The sequence below is a fragment of the Sceloporus occidentalis genome, unplaced genomic scaffold (genome assembly GCF_023333645.1).
Source record: "Sceloporus occidentalis isolate IW3139 unplaced genomic scaffold, rSceOcc1.0.p SCAF_1, whole genome shotgun sequence".
Taxonomy (NCBI): Eukaryota; Metazoa; Chordata; class Lepidosauria; order Squamata; family Phrynosomatidae; genus Sceloporus; species Sceloporus occidentalis.
Window position 1 is genome coordinate 103,124,036 of NW_028316981.1, and position 23,436 is coordinate 103,147,471.

At 41.6% G+C, this 23,436-nt stretch overlaps 1 protein-coding gene across 4 annotated transcripts; it reads right to left on the bottom strand.

The window, feature by feature from the left end:
• Positions 1–2,212: 2,212 nt before the first annotated feature.
• Positions 2,213–16,686, bottom strand: YIPF5 (Yip1 domain family member 5). Of its 4 annotated transcripts, none has more exons than XM_089531181.1 (6): positions 16,630–16,686; positions 12,287–12,403; positions 10,105–10,277; positions 9,629–9,774; positions 6,465–6,646; positions 2,213–5,826 (listed from the first exon to the last, which is right to left on the bottom strand). In XM_089531181.1, the coding sequence occupies exons 2-6, from the start codon at positions 12,391–12,393 to the stop codon at positions 5,664–5,666; spliced, it is 771 nt and encodes a 256-aa protein (XP_089387307.1). In that variant the 5' UTR covers positions 12,394–12,403; positions 16,630–16,686; the 3' UTR covers positions 2,213–5,663. The 4 variants fall into 4 exon arrangements, with proteins under 4 accessions (XP_089387307.1, XP_089387300.1, XP_089387316.1 ...); XM_089531174.1 differs by having other exon boundaries at positions 16,568–16,651; XM_089531190.1 differs by lacking the exon at positions 16,630–16,686 and adding an exon at positions 13,839–14,109.
• Positions 16,687–23,436: the final 6,750 nt, after the last annotated feature.

Here is a 23,436-nt window from a genome sequence, read left to right on the forward strand (position 1 = left end):
GGACTAGATGACCTCTGGGTTCCCTTTCAATGCTAGGATTTTGCCATAGCAGAATGGGGTTGTCCCTTTGCTTCCCCTTTGTCTTCTGTGAGAATTTGAATAGGACAGCAGGAGGGAGGGGAGAGGAGATTTTTAAGGTATCCACTAAATGCTTCCTTCTTTTGTTCCTTTTGTTTTGAGTTCTGAGTTAACAAGTCTACTCTCTCTGGTAACTGAATTGGACAACTGATTAGCAATTGTTGAATTAGAGGATACCATGGCCAATTTGGAGCTATCAATATTACATGAGCTTTCTCCATTTAAATTTTGTTTAAGACTTTTCAAATGATTTTTATTGGTGGAAACGCATATAATGTTCCTTTTGGCCATTCATTGTTCAAGGCATCTGTCTTTTCCACTAAAAAATCCTTCTGTACTGAACAATAACGGTGAACTTTGTAATTTCTGCAACTTGGGAACAAATCTACCACAAATCAGCCAAATTTCCTTCTGAATTCCTGTTCAGAGCCTCAAACTCCTCCAAATTCAGTTCCCATTTTGCTGGATTTATTTGATTGCAGCTCAAATAATAATAGTAATAATAATAATAATAATAATAAAAAAAATTTTATATTTTCCTGCCTCTCCCAGATGGATCGAGGTGGGATTACAGTCTGCTAAAACACATACATCAGTAATTAAATACATATACTACTCCCCAAAGCTAATTGGCAGCCACTGAAGACATTTCAACACTGGTGTTATATGGTCAAACCTAGATGTACCAGTGACCAATCTGGCTGCCGCATTTTGAACCAATTGAGGCTTCCAAAGTTGGTATAAGGGCAGCCCCAAGTAGAACGCATTACAGAAATCTAAACAAGAGATGACCAGTGCATGTACCACTGCTTCAAGGTCCTTTTGGTCAAGGTAGGGATGCAGTTTACCTATCAACCAAAGTTAATACTAGGCACTCAGGTCTGGCAAAGCCCTGCGGGCCTCCTCCTCGCGGGGCTTTGCCAGACCTGAGATGTTGATACCAGGCACTCAGGTCTAGCAAAGCCCCAAAGAGAGACAGTTGGAGGCCAAGGGAAGCTCAGGAGGAGCAGGTGCGCACCCGTTACCCCACCCCCAATTTTCCCCAACTTCAAGCTGTCTCTGAGACAGTTGGAGGTCAGGAAAGGGCATGGGGGAAAAGTCCTGCCCCAGAAGCTCTGCCCCCAGAGTGGAAGCCCCACCCCCAGCACACAGCCCTACCTCCATAGGGCAGAAGCCCTGCCCCTGGCACACAGCTCCGCCTCTGGAGGGCAGAAGCTCTGCCCCCAGCATGCCAAATCAAAAAGGTTTGCCATCACTGGTCTATGGTATCGAATGCCACTGAGATGTCCAAGAGCACCAACAGGGTCACATTTCCCCCGTCAATGCCCAGATGGAGATTTTTGACTAAGGTGACCATGGCAGTCTCCACTCCATATCCTGCCCTGAAGCCGGTTTGAAATGGGTCTAGATAACTGGCTTCATCCAAGGCAGCTTGGAGCTGGCAGGCAACTGCCCTCTCAGTCACTTTGTCCAAGAATGGTAAGAGGGAGACCGGCCTCTAATTATTTCTCACCAGGGGATCCAGGGAGGGTTTTTAAAAAAGCGGTCTAACCGCTTGCTTTAGTTTTGATGGAAATCTCCCCTCCCTGAGGGTTGCATTAATTATAGATTGTAGTAGAAATTTTGTTGCATCCCCCCCTCGGTGGTCAACCATGATGGGCAAGCATCGAGGGGACATGTCTTCCTAACACAAGAATCTTGTCCACTTCATCGGTATTTACAACGTCAAAGTGATCCAGTCTAACATAGTCCAGTCACTGGAAACCTCTTTCCATTTCTGCTATAATGCCCACATCCAGATCAGTCCTTATCTGAGAGATTTTGTCTGCAAAAGTCATTAAAAGCATCACAACAGGCTTCAGTTGGTTCCAATAATAAGTTTAGGGTGGGAGCCGATCGGGTTAACTCTTTAACCACCCTAAACAGCTCTACTGGACGAGACTCTACAGACACAATACCTGCAATATAGAAAGAATTCTTTGCTGCATCTATTGCCACTCCACAGGAATCTAAATAGTTTCTGTGGCATGTATTGTCAGATAAGCGTAGATGTTTCCGCCAGTGGTGCTCTAGTTGTTGCACTGTCTGCTTCATTCTACAAAGATCTTCTGTGTACCATGGTTTTTTATTTGAAGAAGGCTGGAAAGGACGCTCGGGAGCAATAATGTCTATGCCCTGGTAAGATCGTTATTCTAGGTATCAACCAGGGCATCTACAGAATCGCCATTGTTCCCAACCATAGAACCCTCTAAGGCTTCCTGGGATCTTTTGGGTTCCATCAGCCTTCTTGGCAGACCATTCTAATAGGTCCTCCACCCCCGAGGGGGATCTGGGCAGTGGCCTTCAGTCCCACCTTGACCAGAAAGTGATCCGTCCATGACAGGGCAGTAGTATGAATTACTTCTGCCCACGGATGTTCCTGATCCGTACTGAAGACCACATCGAGTGTATTACCAGCACAATGTGTTGGACCTGAGACTATTTGGGACAGGCCCATGGCAGTCATGGAAGCCATGAACTCCCAAGCTGCACCTGTCAGATCTAATAAGCTGGACTCTTGCTATGTATTCTGGGGATTAATTTTTAGTTGTATTGATTTGATATGTTAATTGTTATGCAGTTTTTATTGCTATTATTTGCTATGTATTCTTCTTGCTATTTATTATTGTAAATTGTGGTTATTTTTATTCTATTGTTATTGCTATGTATTTTTCTTACTGTTGTAACCTGCCTGGATTCTTTGTGATTGGGCAGGCTATAAATAAATCATTTATTATTATTATTATTATTATTATTATTAGACTTACCATTTTTTGTCTTGTAATTTGTATATCTTGCTCATTATTTTCAGTATCTTTCGCTGTGTCCTCTTCAAATAAATTTGTCAATTCAGCTGTAATACTGCCCTTAACTATACATTGTATCTCTTTTTCTATACTATTCATATCATAGTTATTGACATTAAGTTGATCCATGTTTGCATGTGCTCTTTGATTTGCATTAGGCCTTTCTTTTATCACATTTAGCAATGAAATTAATAATTCAGTTTGTTTGTATATTTCCTCTTGTATGTTACTAGATGAATTTGGATTTTCAAGCCTCATTGTTAGGTTTTTTCTTTATTCTGCACCCTGGATCAACTGCTGTGACTCTGAACTGTCTCTGCCAAACTCTGGTATTTCAGAATGAGGCATTGGGCTTCTCTCGCCCTGATCTGTTGCTGCCTTAAGGATTCAAGGGGGGGGAAATGGGCCTCTGGGGGTTTGGGATGGCTGCAAGTGGTCCACGGGCCATCCTTTGCCCACCCCTACTATACCCTGGCATGCACTGAAGACAGAATGTTGCAGAAATTTAAAATGTACATAGCAGCAAGAGACACAGGAGGTAAAACAGCTGCTATTTGAATTTAAAATGTTTGTAACTTTTCTTAAAATGTACTATGAAACTGAAGCAATATTGTCTGCCACATTTCAAAACATATGATGGGTACTGATTTGAAGACCCCACTGTAGTACATCCAAATTTTAGGTCCTAGGTAAAAAAAATTTAAAAAAATACTGGTTATACTGCCAGTTTCTTTTTTAAAAAAATTAAAGATTATTTTTATTTTTATATGAAACCAAAATAAGATACTCATCAAAATACCCTTCTAAATCAGAAAGCAGCCGCAAGGAAAAAACTACTTATTACTGACCTGTAACACTCATGGCAAGACACCCATTAAAATATGAAATTCAAAGTAGGAAAGATTAGGGCATCATAGCCTTAAAAGCTAAACTCTTAATGATCTGAAAAGTGAAATATTTGTCTATAGGAATCTCCTAACACATTCTAAATATATTATTCTGTGTGGGAAGTAAGGTGCTTTTTGTCCTGTGCAGGGAGGCAGGCAAGATATACATTAAATATATAAATAAGATACTCTACCATCTGTGTCTGTGCATGTGTATTATACAAATGATGTCACAACATTCTGTAAAATCTGTTGTATCCTTATTCTACTAGAACAATATTTCTAGATGACTAAGAAATATTCTGGAGGAAAACTGCTAGTACAAAGAATTTAATCTGCAAATACTAAAGTTGTTAATATGTAGAACTGTCTGAAGTTCTTGAAAGCTATTTATTAAAGAATTTATCCAGCCAACCCCAGGCTATAAAAAAACATACTATATGGAGAATTGTGCAGTGGAATGGGGGGTGGGTGGTGGGTGGGGAGAAAGCCAAGTATTTAATTATGTACTTTCAGGCTAAGACATTTGGTTAAGTTACACTGGTACATCTATACTCCTCTGTAAAAACTCAAAAAAGGCCCTCATAAGACAAAGAAAACTTAATCACTTAATTCTTTTTCTTTCTTAGCACATGGGTAAAAGATGAGGTTCTTAGAGACACGCAAGCTTTTCAAGTAGAACATATTTTTTGTCTTTATCAGGAAAACAATTGCAATTATAAACTCCTTCAAATATGAATAAATATAGGCCTATGACTAACATTATCACATTTCTTCTCCTACACAATTTTAACATCCCTGCCTGATGAAAATGAAGAAGTCAGTTAGTAAAACTTTGAAAGATTGCATGATATATTTAGAAAATTTTAGTTGGCCAATAAAGGTATTGCTGTTTTGTGGATTCTGGATTAAATTCCTTCAAATGGCATTGAATTTTTGTAGTCCATAATTTAAATGGAGTATTTGCTCAATGGGAACAGTTCTTTCTTTATTTGAATAGTCAGTCTGGCTATTCAAGGTTTGATGATACTGCAGAGAAGATATGTTGCTAAGAATCAAATGAAACATTTTCAAAAACACAGTCTGGGACAGCTTAATTTCTATATTTTATAGTAGCCTGCAATACCAACAACATTTGTAAAAGATGTTGTCTGAATCAAGTTCTTCTTCTTTTTTTGGAGGACTATTGTTAAAGACTCATATTTTGTCATCAAAACAAGCACCTTCACACGTTTGTACAAGATGATAGAACTATTTACAAAATACATACAAAATGATGTATTTGAACACTGTAAATGTGAGCCTGGAACGCCTTTTGCACTATTTAGTGTAAACAGTATCTAAGTAGGAGCTGTAAACTATCCAAGTTATGTGTAAGATCCAATTTGCATTGTTTTCAGATAGGTTTTATTGAGACAAGTTTTTCTGATTTGCTAAACTGGTAGAAAAAGGAGGAATGCATCTTATATTTAGGATCATAGTTGCATGCAAGCATGGAAAAAGTAATTGTAGAGTTCATGGTTTCATTTCCACTTACCTATAAAAACTTCTGGACTACAAAAGTTTTCAAAATAATATTTTGTCAGGGGCTATAGTAATGGGGAAAATTTACATTTTAAATATGTATAATCATGAACCTGTATTAAAACTATAGACATTACAGGTGGATTCAAAACCGTATTCAAGAGTCCAATAAAAAACAAACACAAGACACCATTTTGTTGCTCCAGATGACAATTCAAGCATTAACCTTGCATGATAGCTACCCAGCTGCCCTCTGGTCCCCATTTAACAGTTCCAAGTGAAGGCTTTTAGTTTGGCCCATTTAAGTCCAATAATAAAGACAGTCTGCTCAAAACACAGAAATGAGAGCAAAGACTCCATATAATAGAGCACACGGATATGCTACTAGAAGTTGTTGTCCTTCCATTGCTAAAGCTGAAATAAAGATTTTCGATGCCGAAAAGCTACACCATCCAATAATTGCAGCAGCAAGAATAACGCCCATCATACCCCTGAAAGACAAAATGATTTAAGAACTCTGAATAGCAGCTTCACATAATTATGTAGCCATCAAAAGAGTCTTGTATATTCTTCTATGGTATTAATAAATTTACTGGTTATTATGGCTTGCACATCATGGGGAAGCAGGAACGTAGCTAGCAATATGTCTAGGCATACAGTGTTTAACTTGCCCAGCCCAAGGGAAATGGTTCCTATATGAAGTCTCATACTGAATACTGTGAATGTTGGATAATTGACCATACATAGCCTTTAATGAATCAAGCCGGGTGCCTGGCCAATTTGAACATTTTCTTTAATATAATTTAAAGATTAATTCAGTTTTTAAAATAATGTGGCCTATACAATAATTTAAAATAATATATTATCAAAGCTAAATCAACAGTTTAAACCCATGAAACACAAGGAAGTATCAGCATCCTACATATTAAAAGAGAAAGTGCACAGAATGTAAAGTTTTAAAAATAAAATCTGTAAAATCAGATATTTAGGAAGTGTGAAACAAAATCTATTTCATACCTACATTCTCTGAAATGTTAATGATAGGCAAATATACAAATAAATACAACTTCCCCCACATAAATGTATATAAGCAGTACAACGCATTTTAAAAAGAGATATTCATACTTACTGTAGAGATAACACAATTGCAAAGCTGGAAAGTATGATCATAGGAAGGAGGCAGTAACCAAGGACACTGGCAACACAGCCAAATGAAACACCCGTCATACTCATTAAGTTGAGGAGACAGAACATTCCTAAGCATCCAATTGCACTAATACCATATACATAACCAAACTGAATTTTGCCAGCCTAAAAGAAAACAGAAATAAAAGTTGGCAGCATTATTATAAGGAGTATTGTATACTAGATTTTATCATCACACTTTCCTCAACTGTCAGGAGAAAGGATGACAAACTAGTAACACAAAGTAAAATCAAAATGGAAAAAAACCTTATTTTAGTAACATCTGAAACTAGAACAATTCAGTTTATTCTTTTTACTTTGCTATTATTATATATATTATATTATTTTAGTCTATACTACTTTTACAGCAGCTTTTGAATAGAAATAGGGTCTTTTGTATAGCAAGCAAAAATTAAGGAAATCGCTTCCAAGTTCAATTCCATCTCCAAAAGCAAACAATGTGCTTCATTTCATTTCAGTTAATTAATTCTATGCCCTGTGTTTTTGGTTGCTATTGTTTGAAATCTTTAGTTTTTTAGTATATTTCCTTATTTCGTCAGTTTCTCCTTTAATATTTTAAACCATGAACTCTATGCCTAAATCAGTTTGAAAACTGTTAATTAACATAAATTCTTGATTCCAAAAGGGACTAAAGCCTTAATAGTCTGCATGCAAAGAACTGTGCAATTAACAGAGAAAAGCAAGGGAAGGATCTATTTTGGTCATATTTGGATAATTTCGGAATATGAAGTCACTTCAGAACCAAAACAGACTGTACCTGAAGTTTCAGAACCAAATTTGAAGGCAACTTTCCTGACCCAATTTAATCTAATTTTGGCGGTATCCAGACCGGTGCAAAGAGCCGGCCTGGATATGTGCTAGGGTTGCCTCGGGGCGTCCTTTCCAGACGCCCCACAACCCTAGCATGTAAGCGCAGCGTTGTAATGGCGGCACCCTGTCTACATGGGCGCCACCATTACATCACGGCCGCGCCGCAGCCAAACGGCGCAGCGTCGACTTGACATCCTGGCACTGCTGAAGGGCGCTTGTGGCGCCCTTTCAGTGGTGTCAGAAGGAGCTCCATTTTGGAGCACTTTCTGCCGCGCTTATCGCTGGCGCGACCTTTAAATGGCCACGCCAGCAATACAGAGAGAAAGGGGCCAAGTGGCCCCTTTCTCCCTTTCCCTGCTGCTGTTGGGGTGTCCTTGGGGCATGAAGCCCCAAGGACACCCCCTTTCCAGGCCCCGAGGCCAGGAAAAGCGGCAGATCGGGGCCTCCAGGGCTGTCGCTGTGGCAGCTGAGGCCCCGATCCGTCGGGGGAAGGGGCAGGTGCAGGCCACCCCAAAGGGGCAGTCTGTATCCCATCTTTATCTTCTCCAAAATCTCTATGTAAGACAGAAACAAGGAGGAGATGCTGTTTTGTTACTGATGCATCTAGCTTCCAACCAAGGGATTACTTTACCAGAGCTTTTCATTCTTCAAATCATAATCCTTTTGGGAGGGATAACATCAGAAGCTGTTCCTTGGTCTTTTGTAACTGTGCCTCAGAGGAGCACTAGTGCCAAAGATCTTTGTGGCTCCAAGAATGATGTGAGAAATATAAATAAATGAGAATGGTAATCTAAAAATCTCATAGCTGTTTGCTCCACAGTAACCTCCCTCAGAAGGAAGAATTATTAGAAGGCAAAATACATGCTCATACACCACTCTGATCAGATCCTGCCACATCTAGCTGAAAAATGCCCAGCAGACCAAGGAACATCACAGCAAGGAACTTCTTCCATCTGCTCCACCACACAGCAAAATAATCATGGTAGTTCAGCTGGGTCCACCAAGTAGATAGAAGCAGAGCAATGAAGGCAGTGGAAGGGGAGGGAAATGCCCAGCCTTCTTTCTCTCCCAATATGGAGTTTTATAGGGAATCTGCTGTGTTCTTTTTGTACTGTGTGTGATTGTGAAATACATTGTTTTAGGGTGTATCAAGTATTACTAAGAGGAAAGGAACTTCACCCTAAAGTTCCAGGACCTTTCTGTCAAAAAGTGTTTGAGTCTTTGTCATTTTTTTAAATTATTATTATTTCATTACTTTTCCACATATGTACAAAGACCAAAAATAAAAAATGCATATAACATAACATACACTCTAACAACAACAACACCTAAACTAAACTGTTTGATAACTAAAACACACTATCTATGTGACCTTATTTTAAAAACTGTTGAGTTTTGCGATACTGTCCTTTCTGGTACAGCCACAGGTATTTTTCTTTAAAATCACCTCTACCTTTAGTATCACCTAGCCTAAAAACAAACAATTCCCATGTGTATTTGCCTAAACTTTAGGTTTCATTTCTTAGGTTTCACTAAGTGGATGAAATTATGCTGGTAAACTTAACTGAATTCTACCAAAAGTAAATCACTACAAAAGTATGTGCATTTGGATGGTTTTACCAAGTGAGGATTGAGGATACATTGAGGAGTCAGAATTAACTAATGTAAGGATTTACCTTGGATCTGAGCTAAAGTATTATGTTAATCCAAGGCACTATGCTGAACTAGCTTTAAGCCAAACCGATCCAAGCCAAGCCGGCAGGTCCTGAAGCACATTTGTTCCTTGGCACAGCACTAGTAACTACTTCTAGAATTCAACAGTGGGGTCCTAACATTTTTTAAAACATTGCTTCTATAAATATTTTTAGTCTATTACTTTTTGACAATAAGAGCTGTATTTGTAGGTTGCTGTGTCAGTGATTTTTGCTCAGGAACAAACTCCAAATGTGGCTCAATATTAAGTGATTCCCTTTGACATATAAGAATATAATCAGCATTGACTACCGTGCTTAAACTGAAATGGAACACTTTCCCCTATAGAAATAAATCCTGCTATATTCAGTGGCTTACTTTTAGAGAGCCATGTATAGGATTTCAGCCTAACAGACAAAACTATTAACGTATAAGCACAAAAAATACAGTTTTGCAATGTGTTGCATGTTTAGTAGTCTCGTTTATGTACTAAGAACCAGATCTTAGAAAATTCTTAATTTACATTTTTGTCTTAATGATTTTTTAAAAAATGACAAGAACACACATGAACTACTGATTCCTTACCAGTAATAGGGTGGCACCAAAGGCTAAGCAAAAGACCATGGGCCCTGCCAGGTCTGTTTCATTCATTATACTGCCATCTGCTGCTTTTAGTGGGTGGAGTACTGTCAGGGTCTTCTGCCAAATGTGATCAAAATTGATGCCTAGTTCTGCAGATACAATGAAGAACATTTCATTTAGTTGTCAGCTCATAAATACTGTCGCACAAGTGGCTGTGCAAGGTCAGTTAGTTGACCAATATAAACAGAAATCTAATGATATGACTGGTTGCAATTTCTAGACAGGTTTTAATTTTTCCAAAGTTGCACTCTATCCATACTACTATGCTTATTTTTCCTTTCCATTTCAGTTCTTTTAAGCATGTTTTGAATAAAGTTAGATTGCTAAATTTAATAAAACTAGATTACAAAACAACTACAGAAAGAGAAATGAATAAACTCAAAGAACAATATTTAAAATAAGACACAACACACATTTACCTTCCAGTAAAGGAGGTTCATCTTCAAAATTGCTTCCATAGAAAGACTGTGGTGAGGATGGAGTATAGGCTGGTGTTGGTTGAAAAATCTGACCAGTGTAAGGTTGTTGTTGGGGCATCATCTCTGGAGGAACATAGCCACCTTGCTGAGAATAGTCATAGCCAGCATATTGTCTGCAGAAAGCAAAGATTTGTTATTTGACAGGAGATTACAGTACCTTTGCTTACAGTACATTGTTCCTCAAACATATTCATTTCCACAGCACTTCCAAGACTCTGTAAGTAATCTCAGACATAGAAGAATTACACTAGTGTGCTACGGTATTATACATAGTGAGTATGCTCACTATATGTAAACACAAAGCAATATTCATGGGATTCTTACCACACCAACTATCCCCTACAAAAAAGCTACAGGAATATATTCTTACAAATAAGGAAACAGAAGCAGAAAGAGCATTGTTACTGTTTATTTGAAATGCAATGCTGGGAATGCATCACAAAACGTATTATAATATCAGCCGTATAAAAACTGTGCTTTCATCTTTTGTGAAAACACAATATTTTCCAAAGTCAAAACATGTATTGATTTCTCACTTTTTTTAAAAAAAGTATCACTTTCAGATTAACTTATGGTAGAATCCAAACATTTCATTACCTACGCTGTTGTCAAGGCTTAGATGCCAGAAGGTTAATACATGCTATCATGTATTCAAATGCTTAAAAAGAACATAGCCCAAGTTACTTTGCTCTCCCATCCTGTCTCATATAAACAGCTATTATCATGTCTTTCAACACTTATGACATATACAATGACCAGGTATCAATTATGATGTATAACTGGCCTTCAGGGAAATGAAACTGCCACAATAGTAACCCCTCCCCCAATTTATAAGCAAACTTTCTTATACAACTTTTATTGAATAGACACAAGAAAAAAAATCTATTCTCAAGAACAAAGATCAATCTATCCAGTATTGACTTCTAAACACGTTTTAAGCAATGTATTTAAAAAGATATTTATGACTGCTTCAATGCAGTTTAAGATCTCTGCACTGAGTTTTAAACAGTAACCATACCTACACTTTTTGGCAAGTGTGTCTTGAGAATAAAGGTAAAAGGTAAAGGTAGCCCCTTGACATGAATGTCTAGTCATAACTGACTGTAGGGGGCAGTGCTCATCTCTGTTCCTAAGCCAAAGAGCCAGCATTATCCAAGGACTGCTCTGGTGGTCATGCAGCCAGCATGACTGCACCAAATGCCTAAGTGGTACCTATTTATCTACTTGCTTTCGAACTGCTAGGTTGGCAGAAGCCAGGACTAGTGACGGGAGCTCAGCCCATCATGCAGCACTTGGGCCTTGAACTGCCAAACTTCTGATCATCATCAGAACTGGCGTCTTAACCACTAAGCCATTGCATCCCCATAGTGTCTTGAGAATACACTATAGTAAACTATATATGTAATTACTTCTGCTTACTACTAACTTCCTACTTATGGGCAATTCAAAACACTGTCATTCAACATACACTAAAAGAAAATTACAACGTTGGTCTGAAACACACGGGCCAAATAAGGCAGCTTTCAGGTACTTTGGGGGTGTAGCATTTACATGACACATGTCTTCAAAACAGCTGGAAGCCGGCCCTTTCAGGAACGCATTAGCAATAGCAAGTACATTTCTATACTGCTTATCAGTGCACTTAAGCACTCCCTAAGTGGTTTACAAAGTGTAAGCTAATTGCCCCCAACAAGCTGGGTACTCATTTTAGCCATCCCAGAAGGATGCAAGCCTGAGTCGAGCTTGAGCCCCCTGGCTGGGACTGAACTCACAACCTTATGGTTTGTGAGTGAGTGGCTGCAGTACAGGCATTTAACCACTGCGCCACCAGGGCTCCTGCTAGCAGTCCGCTTGGGTCTGTGGCAGAGGCCCACTTTGGCGGTCCTGACCATGGCCATCATGGCGGTCCCAACCCCATCGCGGCCAGAGTGGCCTCTGACTGCTCCTTCATGTCTGTCTGCTTCAGGCCAGAGTCTAATGTAATGTAGTTTAATTTAATGTTTATAAATATCCTTTTAAAAATCTCCAATCTCTTGTCTATAAAACTGTCCTCTTCTTTTTTTAAAAAAAGCCAACTTTTTAAAGCCAATTACATTATAAAAGTAATAGAAACTCAAGTTACTTGTTGTACGTCCCTCCTCCATGGTCTCCTCCATATGGTTGTGTCTGGTCATCGATGCTGTAACTTGTCTGATAGAAATCTGTATTGAAGTTGTCAAACCCAGACATTGCAACCTATCTGTTAGGTTAACAAATAAAAATTCAATTATATTTCTAAGCATTGTGATATATTTTTGACACAACTATTTTATCTCTAGGAGGCAGCCCTTCAGCCCCTTCAAGCATAATACTCAGTCATATGCTCATATAACTAATCAAAGAAGAATGCTCTTATGTAGGAAAGCACTTTATGTATTTCAACATAGATTAAAAAAAATATTAGGCTTATACTGAATGAGAGAATAAGAGTACGTAGCCCCATAGTCTACTTCAACTGGTAGTGGGTTGTTCTCATGTGTCAAACTGAGATCTCCCACAGCACTGCTAGTTGAGCACACTTATGGTACAGATAAAAAGATCCTGGATCCCCCCCGGATACCAAAATCTGCAGATGCTCAAGTCTTATAGTACTTAAGGGTGGTACGGTCATGCGGCTGCAAAACCACTGGGGACAATGGTACTTCTCCCCCCCCCCCCAGCCACCCTCACCGCGCTCAACGTAGCAGGAGACTACCTTTTCTTCCTCCTCTTCCCTGCCTCTTCCTCCTCTTCTCCCCTCCTGCTGCCGCTGCTGCAGCTCTTCCTTCCTCCTCCTCCTCTTACCCTCTCCTGTCACTACTGCCACTGCTCTTCCTCCTCCTTTTCCTTCCTCCTATTCATCTTTTCCCCTCCACCCCCTCCTTTCTCCTTCTCCTCTTACCCCCTTCCACTTGATCTCTTTTTCCTTCGTCCTCCTCCTCCCAGAGGCTTGCCATCTGCAGATGCTTAAATCCGTGGGTGGCAAGTCCATGGATAAGGAGGGCAGATTGTATTGTCTGCATGTACTGCACATATGCCAAAACTAAGCTGCAGCTGTTTCTCAAAACCCATGTAATATGAATGTGACATCACAGAGAATTTTTGGTAGTCTAAATTACTATGCTTAGGTAGGCTCAATGCTAGAATCAGCATGGTGTAGTAGTTTGAGCATTGGACTAGGGACTCTTGAGAGAAGGGTATAAATCCCCACTCAGCCACAGAAACCCACTGGGTGACCTTGAGCAAGTCACATACTCTCAGCCCCAGAGGAAGACAATGGCAAACCTCTCTGAACAAATCTTGCCATGAAAAACCAGTAATAGGACCACTATAAGACAAAAACAATCTGAAGGCACATAGTAATAACAACGCTCAATGCTGCAATATTTGCATTAAGTAAATAAGATAGCCATAGCTATCTATGTGACCCAGAGGACACTACATGGTTCAGTTTTATCCACTCTCTTTCAGTTCGGCAGTCAACAAGAGGGAAGAAACCAGATGCCTGCAAACAAATAATGTATTAGGAAAGCATCAACATAATTGCAAAGAACATGTTGAGATATCATGGGATGTATTACATTCCAACACAACTAGCTATTTGATTCCACCTCACCCCACTTTATTGAGCTTTTCTCTGTTGACTCAACGCTTACAAAGTGAGCTGATTGTGAGAAAGATTTTCCCCATCTTTAGTTAAGAAATGAGGTATAGCTGTTCCCCGTTGAAAGGGCTCTTCCTTCTACTTCACAGGGACAGACCTTCTTAGTCCTGTTTTCTCCATCTCTAGCCCCTGATGCTCCTGAATGCAAGAACCTTCCTTTATTCAGCTAGAAGTCAGTCCTATTAAACTCACTAGGATTTATCTCTCAAGAAACATTTACAGAACTTTACTGTGAATTATCTTAAAAAGTAAATCATGGTTTTACTAAAGAGTAGCAGATGCAGAGAGAATTATCTTTCAAAAACATTTTAATATTTGTAACTGGGATAGCTACAAAAGCCTGTTTCAGTTCTAAAGAGCTGACACTTTAAAAAGCAAGATGGCAAATATGTTGTAAGGCTATATCATCATTGCACTGTTGTTGCTGTGTGCCTTCAAGTCATTTCATGACTTCTATTACAGAGTTATCTTCACAGAATTTGTTCATAGTTACATGCCTGCTTCTTATTCTACACACTTTTGTAGCTGATACCTCAACTGTTCCATGAAGTGAAATGCACCCAGAATGCCTTGAACTGCTGCCAGTGAAGGGGAATTACTTCAGCAGATACTTAATGAGGGTCCTTGAAGTCTTTCCCTTTGGCTGGTAGCAGCAGAAGCAGCTGATGAGTGGATCAACACTGTAGAAACACTGCAGTTTGACACCACTTTAAATGCTGTGGTTCCATCCTATGAAAGCATGGAAGTGGCGGTTTTACAAGGTCTTCAGCCTTCAGGCCAAAGCTGAGGGTCTTGGATTATTGTACAATCATAAGAGTTAGAGGATATCCCAAGGGCTACCAAGTTCAACCGCCTGCCGTGCAGGAACCATGAAACTACAAATCCCAGGATTCCATAGGCAATTAAAGAGCTGTCAAAACTTCATTATTTCCACAGTGTATGTAAATCCATCCTCAGTCCCTTGAAAAGGTCAGTTCTGCCTGTGTACTGTGAACTGAACGCAAGTAAGAAAACTCTTATAGCACTGCTCTTCTGCTTTAGCTGCTCTGGCTGCCTCCAGCTGCATTCTGGGATTTGCAGTTGAGGGAGGGGCATTTAGAATTCTCAGCCAGAGAGCTCTTAGGCCTCACTGTTCTCAAGGCGAAAGGTAAAGGCAGTCCCCTTGACATGAATGTCTATTTGTGACCAACTGTAGACTGCTCATTTCTGTTTCTAAGCCGAAGAGCCAGCGTTGTCCAACGACTACTCCGGTGATTGTGCGGCCAGCATGACCACACCAAATGCTGTTACCTTCCCACTGAGAAGTGGTACCTATCTATCTCCTTGCATTTGCATGCTTTTGAACTGCTAGGTTGGCAGAGGCTGGGACTAGTGACAGATGCTCACCCTGTCATGCAGCATTCAAACTGCCGACCTTCTGATCTTCCAGTCATCAGATCCATCACATCCCTCGCTGAACTACAAACCCCAAAATGCAACAGGAGGCAGCCAGAGCAGTAGAAGCAGCACTATAAGAGCATACTGCGGCAATGTGGCAAGTCTATGCAAGCTTAATGCTACAAATAGTTTTGCCTTAGGTTGGAAAAAAATTTGAAGGCACACAAAAACAACAACAGCAGCAGCAGCAATTGAACAATACATTTTCAAGTGGGGATTTGCACGGATGACCCATTGCTTTTCTGTGTCATATAGCTACAGTGGAGCCTCGGGTTACGAAAATAATCCGTTCCGCGGCCGCTTTCGTAACCCGAACGGCTTTCGCAAGCCGAATCCCCATAGCCGCTAATGGGGAAAAGCCGCGATTTGGTGTAAAATCGCGGCGAAAAGCACCAAAAGTTTTTTCGGGACCCGAAAAAACGTTCGTAACCCGGATCAATAATTTCCAATTGGATTTTTTCGGGTCCCGAAAAATTCGTAACCCGGGTATTTCGTATCCCGAGGTTCCACTGTATTTTACTCATTTCTACAGAGCGGATTATCAGCTACATAGTAGATTGCTGCACTATACTCTTATAGCGCTGCTATTCCACTTTAAGTGCTCTGCCCGCTTTTTGTTGCATTCTGTGATTTGCAGTTTAGAATTCCCATAGAATCGTAGAGTTGGAAGAGACCACAGGGCCATCCGCCAGTCCAGCCCCCTTCTGCCATGCAGGAACTCTCCATCAAAACACCTCCATTGACAGATGGCCATCCAGCCTCTGCTTAAAGACCTCCGAGGAAGGAGTGTGTTCCACTGTCTCACTGTCCCTTACTGTCAGGAAGTTCCTCCTAAAGTTGAGGTGGAATCTCAGCCAGGGAGCTCTTGGGCCTCACTGAACTACAAATCCCAGAATGCAACAGGGGGCAATAAATGTGGAATAGCCGCACTGTGAGAGCGTAAGGCGTACTCCACCAAAGCCTTCTTTTGTTTACAAGCGGGAACAATGAGCAGGCGAAGGCAGGCCTATGATTCCAGCCTTCCCCAGCATCCTCCCCTCCTGAAGGCTTTTCAGGGCCGGCCTATGGGCCACCCTCTCGTGGGCGGAGGCAGCGTGGCCTAGTGGTCTCAGCGCAGGACTAGGGCTCCCCGGTCGGCTATGGCAACCCACTGGGTGACACTCTCTCAGCCTCAAGGGAAGGGCATGACGACGAGAGGAATCTTGCCAAGCAGCCCCTTGCCTGAGGGTGGCCATAAGTGGGAAGCCACCCCAAGGCACACGACAACCTGCCTCCCGGGCTCACCTTCAGGGCCCGCTTCCCTCCGCCGTCGCCCCCAGCCCTACTTTCCCCGCTCCTCCTCTTGCCTTGAGACGCTACGTGTCAGCCACCCCCAGGAGAATCCCTTCCGGGTTATAGGCGCCGAGCATGCGCAGTGCAGACCGCTTCCCAAGGCCCCTTCGCCTCTATGGTCCAACGCGGAGGCCGAGCATGCGCAGTGGGGACCCGGTGCCTTGCAAATGGAGGCGTTCTCCCTTCTGGAGTCTGAGCATGCGCAGAACTGTCTAGTTCCCTGAACTGAATCAGGAGGAGGGCCGGGGAAGTAGGCGTTTTTCGCCTCTTCCCAGAATGTGCCAGATACAAGCGCCGAGGCTGCGGGGGATAGTGCAGCTGCACCCCTCTTTAACTGCCATGGGCCAATGCTATCGGATATTGGGATTTGTAGTATTGTGAAGCATCGCGCCTTCTCTGTCAGGGAATTCTGGGAACGGTAGTTTTGTGAGATTATTTAGCCTTCCCTGTCGGAGAGCTCTGAGGCCAGAACAAACTGCGGTCCCCAGGGCTCCCTGGCACTGAGCCCTTAGAGAAGTTAAAGCAGTCTCAGACGTGGATTATTTCTGCATTTGTGTTTTGCACCTTTTCTGTCAGAGAGCTCTGATGCACAACAAACTACAGTCCCCAGGATTCCATAGCACTGAGTCATGGCAGTTAAAGTGGTGTCAAACTGGATTGTTTCTGCAGCGTGGATGAAGCCTTAGGTCCAAAATACACTGCAGAACTAATCCCAGTTCAAGACCGCTTTAGATTGCCCTGGCTTAGTGCTAGGGAGCCCTGGGGATTGTAGTTTGCTATAGAACCAGAGCTCTCTGACACAGAAGACTAAGGTGCAAAACATACTGCAGAAATAATCCAAGTTTGAGACTGCTTTAACTTCCCTCAGGGCTCAGTGCCAGGGACTCCTGGGGACTGTGGTTTATTGTGGCACCAGAGCTGTCTGACAGAGAAGGCTAAGTGTCTCACAAACACTACAGTTCCTAGCATTCCCTAACATTGAGCCAGGGCAGCTTTAAAGCAGTCTCAGACTGGATTATTTCTGCTGTGTGTTTTGGACTTTAGTCTGTATCTGCACTCCAGAGATAATGAAGTTTGACACCATTTTAACTGCCAGGGCTCAAAGCTATGGAATGCTGGGAATTGTAGTTTGTTGTGGCACCAGAGCTTCCTGACACAGAGGGAAGGGTAAATGTCTCATAAAACTACAAATCCCAGGATCCCATAGCATTGATCCATGGCAATTAAAGTGGGGTGGAACTGCATTTTTTTCCAGTGTGGATGCAGTCTTATTTGTGACCATTGGATAGTACTGCCCCCCTGCCCCAGTAACTTGGCAGGGACCAACACTGGTCCAGGGAACCACCATTTTGAGTAGTAATGTTTATGGGGCTTGTAAAGAGGTTGGTTTTGGTTAACATAAATAGCACTCCTTGTAGGTAAGCAATAGCAATAGCAATAGCAAGTATATTTCTATACCACTTATCTGTGCACTTAAGCACTCCCTAGGTGGTTTACAATGTGTAAGCTAATTGTCCCCAACAAGCTGGGTATTCATTATAGCGACCTACAGAAGCCACATTACCACACTGCACTTATACGGCTGCTATTTTTACTGCTCTGGCTGCCTCCTGTTGCATTCTGGAGTTTGTAGTTCAGTAAGGCCTAAGAGCTCTCTGGCTGAGAATTCTAAACTGCAAATTCCAGAATACAACAGGAGGCAGCCAGAGCAGTTAAAGTGGAATAGCAGCACTATAAGATTGTAGTGTGGTAAACTAAAAGGATGCAAGGCTTTGTGGACCCAGAGCCCCTGGCTGGAATTGAACTCACACAACCTTGTGGTTTATGAGTGAGTGGCTGCAGTCCTGGCATTTGACCACTGCGCTATCTTACTAAATGAAGGGGAAGGGCTTATTTAAAATATTAAAGCAGAATACAAAAAGGCAGTCTGAGCTCTAGTTTTTAAATTTGTTTTTCTGTCACCATAAAGATTCTAAAATAGATGTGTGTGTGTGTGGGGGGGGGGGGGGGGTCTTGTGTTTGTATTTTGCTTCCTTCAGTATGTGAGAGCCAGCGTGGTGTAATGGTTCAAGCATTGGGATATGACTCTGGAGATTAGGGTTTGGAGACCCACTCAAGCATACAAACTCACTGGGGGGACCTTGGGCAAGTCATACACTCTCAGCCTCAGAGGATGGCAAAAGCAAACACCCTGCGAAGAAACTTGCCAAGAACCCTATGACACGTTCCCCTTAGGGTCACCATATGTCAAAAATCACTTAACAGCACACAACAACAAGCTGTATACTGTACCTTGCCATTGAGGATACAGGTATAGCATTGCTCCTGCTTCTGCTCCCTCCTGGTATTGCACAGTCAGGTATTCACCTGAGAGAAGGCTACCTTTGGCTGTGTGTCTGGGAGTGCCTGCTTTGTCTGTCCAGTGAAGAAGAAACCCTAATATGTCTAAAAGGAGATTTTAAGGAAGAAAATCTGCCATCGTCTAGGTGTGTATTCGCATTCTAGGCCTGGGAGGGAGTGAAAAGGCAGGCCTAACTCCATCAGGGCTAGCCTGAAGAAGAAGAGCCCTCCCTCCATGCCATGATCTGACATCATCCAGCCTGGGAGGCAGACATAAGGCAGGCCCAGCTCCATCAGGGCTAACCAGAGCAAGAAGAAGAGCCCTCCCTCCAGTCCATCCACCATGGTCCAGGTCTCAAAGGGAGAGAAAAATCACTGGACTTGATCCCCTTCTCCACCACCATTCCCTTCTCCTTTATTTTTTAGACTGTAAGCCTGAGGGCATGAAAACTGTAAGCCCTTCCGAGAGCATTTAGGGCTAAAAAGCGGGGCATGAATACAGTAAACAAATAAACAAACAAATATTGATTTAGCACTCCTACTTTATTCTGCTATTTAAAAGCTCAGAAGGTTAGATTTTCGCTCTCTCTGCTTCCCCAAGAGTGTTTAGATAGGAACATTGGTTCTTACCTGTGATATGTTCATTTTCAGTGATGTAGGTGGGAATATCCATAACATGGGTTGATTCCCTCTCTTGCTCCGAAATAGGCAGGAAAAAAAAACCCCACCATCCCTCAGTCAATATTATAGCCAAGGATAGAAAACAAGCTCAGAGAGCATTCAATGAAAATATAAGTATAATCAATAGAAACTATCATAAAGTCAAACTAAAAATAACTAACTAACAACCACCCTTGCAGAGCCAAGCGAAACAGCCTCCTCAGTTCTGGGTGGGGAGAATATTCCCACCTACATCACTGAAAATGAACCAATGTTCCTTTTTCCAGTGATGGAGGTGGAAACATGGTACTTACCAAAGCTCCCCAACCAATGGGTGGGTGAACTGAGACATATCACAAAAGAGACTTGAATCACAAGTGGTAGCATGTAAATGTGGAAGATGAAGGCCATGTCGTGTCCTACATTTATCTTAGATGGATGTGATTGTTGGTAGTGCAGAGGAAGTAGCTGCACTGTAAATGGAGTGATCCAACAACTGATCACAACAGAGGTATCACAATCTTCTTGTCAAACTTGTCAATTTGAATCCTCCTCCTCCTTGCAGCATGGATCTGGCTGAGCGCGGAGCGCAGTGGAGCACGCATGGCTGGCAGCAGCCGCCATCTTGGCCACCGGCCTATGCGCTGAGAAGGAGAAGTGACTCAGGAGGGAAGGAGGCAGAAATGAGGTCTAGCTCAGCCAACTATTCCTGCCTTGTTTCAGGCAAATTTTGTCAATCTCCAGTCCTAGAACAAGGCAAGAATTTGGGATTGAAAGGTCTAAAATGCCTAGCCAGGATGGAACATTTTTTAGACCCTCAAATCTGGGAATGTCCTGGCAAAAACCGAGATATGGCAACCCTACATATTGGTAGACCACATTGATTCAGTAAGTCTACTCTAGTCAGGAGTAACAACTGGATTTAGGCATAGCCCACGCATGCATGCCTCTATGGTAGGAGATGAATGTCAGCTCTGGGGATCCCTGGTAGCAGAGATGTCCAGTGGGAACATAAGCACTGGGAGCACCATGGAGCTCTTAGCATTGATCCAGTGGTCTCTCATAGTCTGATGGTCTCATTGTGAGACTGAGGAGAGATTTTGCAACCAGACTGCAGCTTATGTAAGCATTCAGTGTATAATCCTTGATAGTGCTTGTTCTGACAGTCTTTTGAAATCAGTGGAGCGAAACAGATGGGCAAGAAAAAGTGGCTTGAAACTGCCTTTTCTGAAACCACATTGAAACTCCACCCCACCAAACACACCGCCAGCTCCCAAGGCAGGTGGAGTGCTCATGTCATGACCACATGATATGGCCTCAAGCCAGGAAGAAGAAAAAAGCTGCTCCTTTTTGAAACAGCTTTTCTCTGCATAAGATGCCTAAAGGGCACTTTCCTGCTGGCTTCAAGGCATGTATCATCTAAACACCACACCTTCAAGTCAGCCTGAAAGCACCTTTTTTGCCTGTCTGTTTAGCCCCTATGTTATGCATGTGGTCTTCAGAAAGCCAGTAAGGCAGAAGTGGGTAACTTGCATCCTTCAGTCTGATCTTATGTTCTTCGTGGTGAGGTTGATGCTGATTAGATCTCATCTAACAGCTAAAGACCTGCCAAGAAATCAGTTCAGACTCCTCTGAGAAGCCATCTCACCTTCCTTTCACCAGCAACCTGTTAAATAGGGAGGAAGTTGCATGTGTGTGTATGAGGCAGAGAGAGTGAGACAGAGAGAGAGAAGACAGGGATGAACCAGGGGGAGGGAGAGAGAGACAGAGAAAAGAGGGGGTGAGGTGAGTTATTTTAATTCTGGCCCTGTGCGCTACTACTAGTTTCAGCTCTGTCCACTGCTGGTATGAAGATCAACAAATTATGTCCAAGGGAATATGGGAGAAAACACCTGCCCACTCCTGTGCTAGAATGGTAGATTAGTGATGTTTTTAAAAAAGTAATTCTGAAGGTGGCTTGTGACAGGTAGATCAATGGTGCTTTGTAAGAAGAATTTCCCATTAAAGTTAATGGAGCATTTTTTCTCTCTCTTGAAGCCTGATAGATGTAAATGCCTTGGTTACATTTTTCAACCTTTACCAAAAAGAAGATGAAGAGGAATTAATTTGACTACAATAAGAACCCTGCAGCAAAATTATTTTTAATATTATTTTGACTGTGGGAAATGAAGTGAACAAAATTAGTTGCCCATCATTTGTTTCTGCTTTATAATTGAATACAGGAATATTCTCTGTATGGAGCCATTGGTAGAGAATGGTTGTCTTAACAGAACTTTATAGAAACATTTTGCTGAATTACATTATTGTGGAACTGTTATTTTGTTAATGTTCAGATTAAGATTACATTTTGTTGCTGTGTGCCTTCAATTCGTTTCCATCCTATGGTGACCCTAAGGCTAACCAATCATGTGATTTTCTCAGCAAGATTTGTGTAGAGGAGGTTTGCCATTGCCTTCCTCTGAGACTGAGAGTATGTGACAAATCTTGCTAAGAAAATCACATGATAGGTTAGCCTTAGGATCACCATAGGATGGAAATGACTTGAAGGCACACACCAACAAAATGTAATCTTAATCTGAATATTAACAAAATAACAATCCCACAGTAATGCAAGATCACCCACTAGGTTTTATGGCCAAGCTGGGAATCAAATCCTGGTCTCCAGAGTCATAGTCCAACACTCAAATCACTGTGCCATGCTGGCTTTTTGAAGATTAAAATACTGTACTGTTAAACTAACTAGACGTTATGTTACCATTTAGTTTCTAATTCTTGTTTTTTGTCAAGATCTAACATGGTATAGTGGTCTGAGTGTGGAACTAGGATTCCAGGAGACCAGGATTCAAATCACCATAGAAATCCTCTGGGTGACCTTGGTCAAATCATACTTTTCAGCCTTAGAGGAAAATAATGGCAAACTTCCACTAAGATCATTCTTGCCAAGAAAAAACTATGAAAGGGTCACCATGTTGAAATTGACTTGAAGGCCCATAATGGAGAAATTTTTTAAAGCTGAAACCCTGAAAAATATGATGGGGAGCGCAAAGGGACCAAGTGAACAGAGGAGACATTTATTCCTCTACATATCTCCCAGGGGACAGGCCACCTGGGAGCAGTATTTATCTTCGTTTGGATTGTTGTTTAGTTGAAGTAAAGTTAGAATCATTCAAAGATGCATCAATAACATGGAGAATACATACTAGTATTGTTTGTCTTCTTATCACCTTGTAGCATCTACTAGAGCAAAATGTGATGAGATGTCATTGCATTGCAGATTTCACAATATTTTATTTATTTATTTGATTTAATTTCTATGCCTCCTTTCTCCCAAAAAGGGACCCAAGGCAGCTCACAAATAAAAATTCTAACAAACGTATTACAAGAAAACAATTAAAAACATCAGTTAAAAACAATATAAAATTACAAATATTAAAACCACAATAAAACCACAGTACCCACCCTATATAACCAACACCCCATGTAAAAACCATCCCATGGTTACACATTAAAAGCTTGCCTGAACAAAACTGTTTTTGCTTGCCAACAAAAGGCAAGCAGAGAGGGAGCCAGCTTAGCCTCCCGAAAAAGGGCATCCCAGAGGGTGGAAGCAACCACCAAGAAGGCTCTCTCTTGTGTCCTTACCAGGCAAGCCTGTGATGGTGGTGGGACCAAGAGAAAGTCTTCTCCTGAGGATCTTAGGACGCTATCAGATTCATATGGGGAGATACTATCTCACAAATAGTCTGGACCTAAGCTGTGTAGTTTCATGTAGATGTTAAATAATATGGGGGACAGAACAGAACCCTGAGGGACCCCACAGG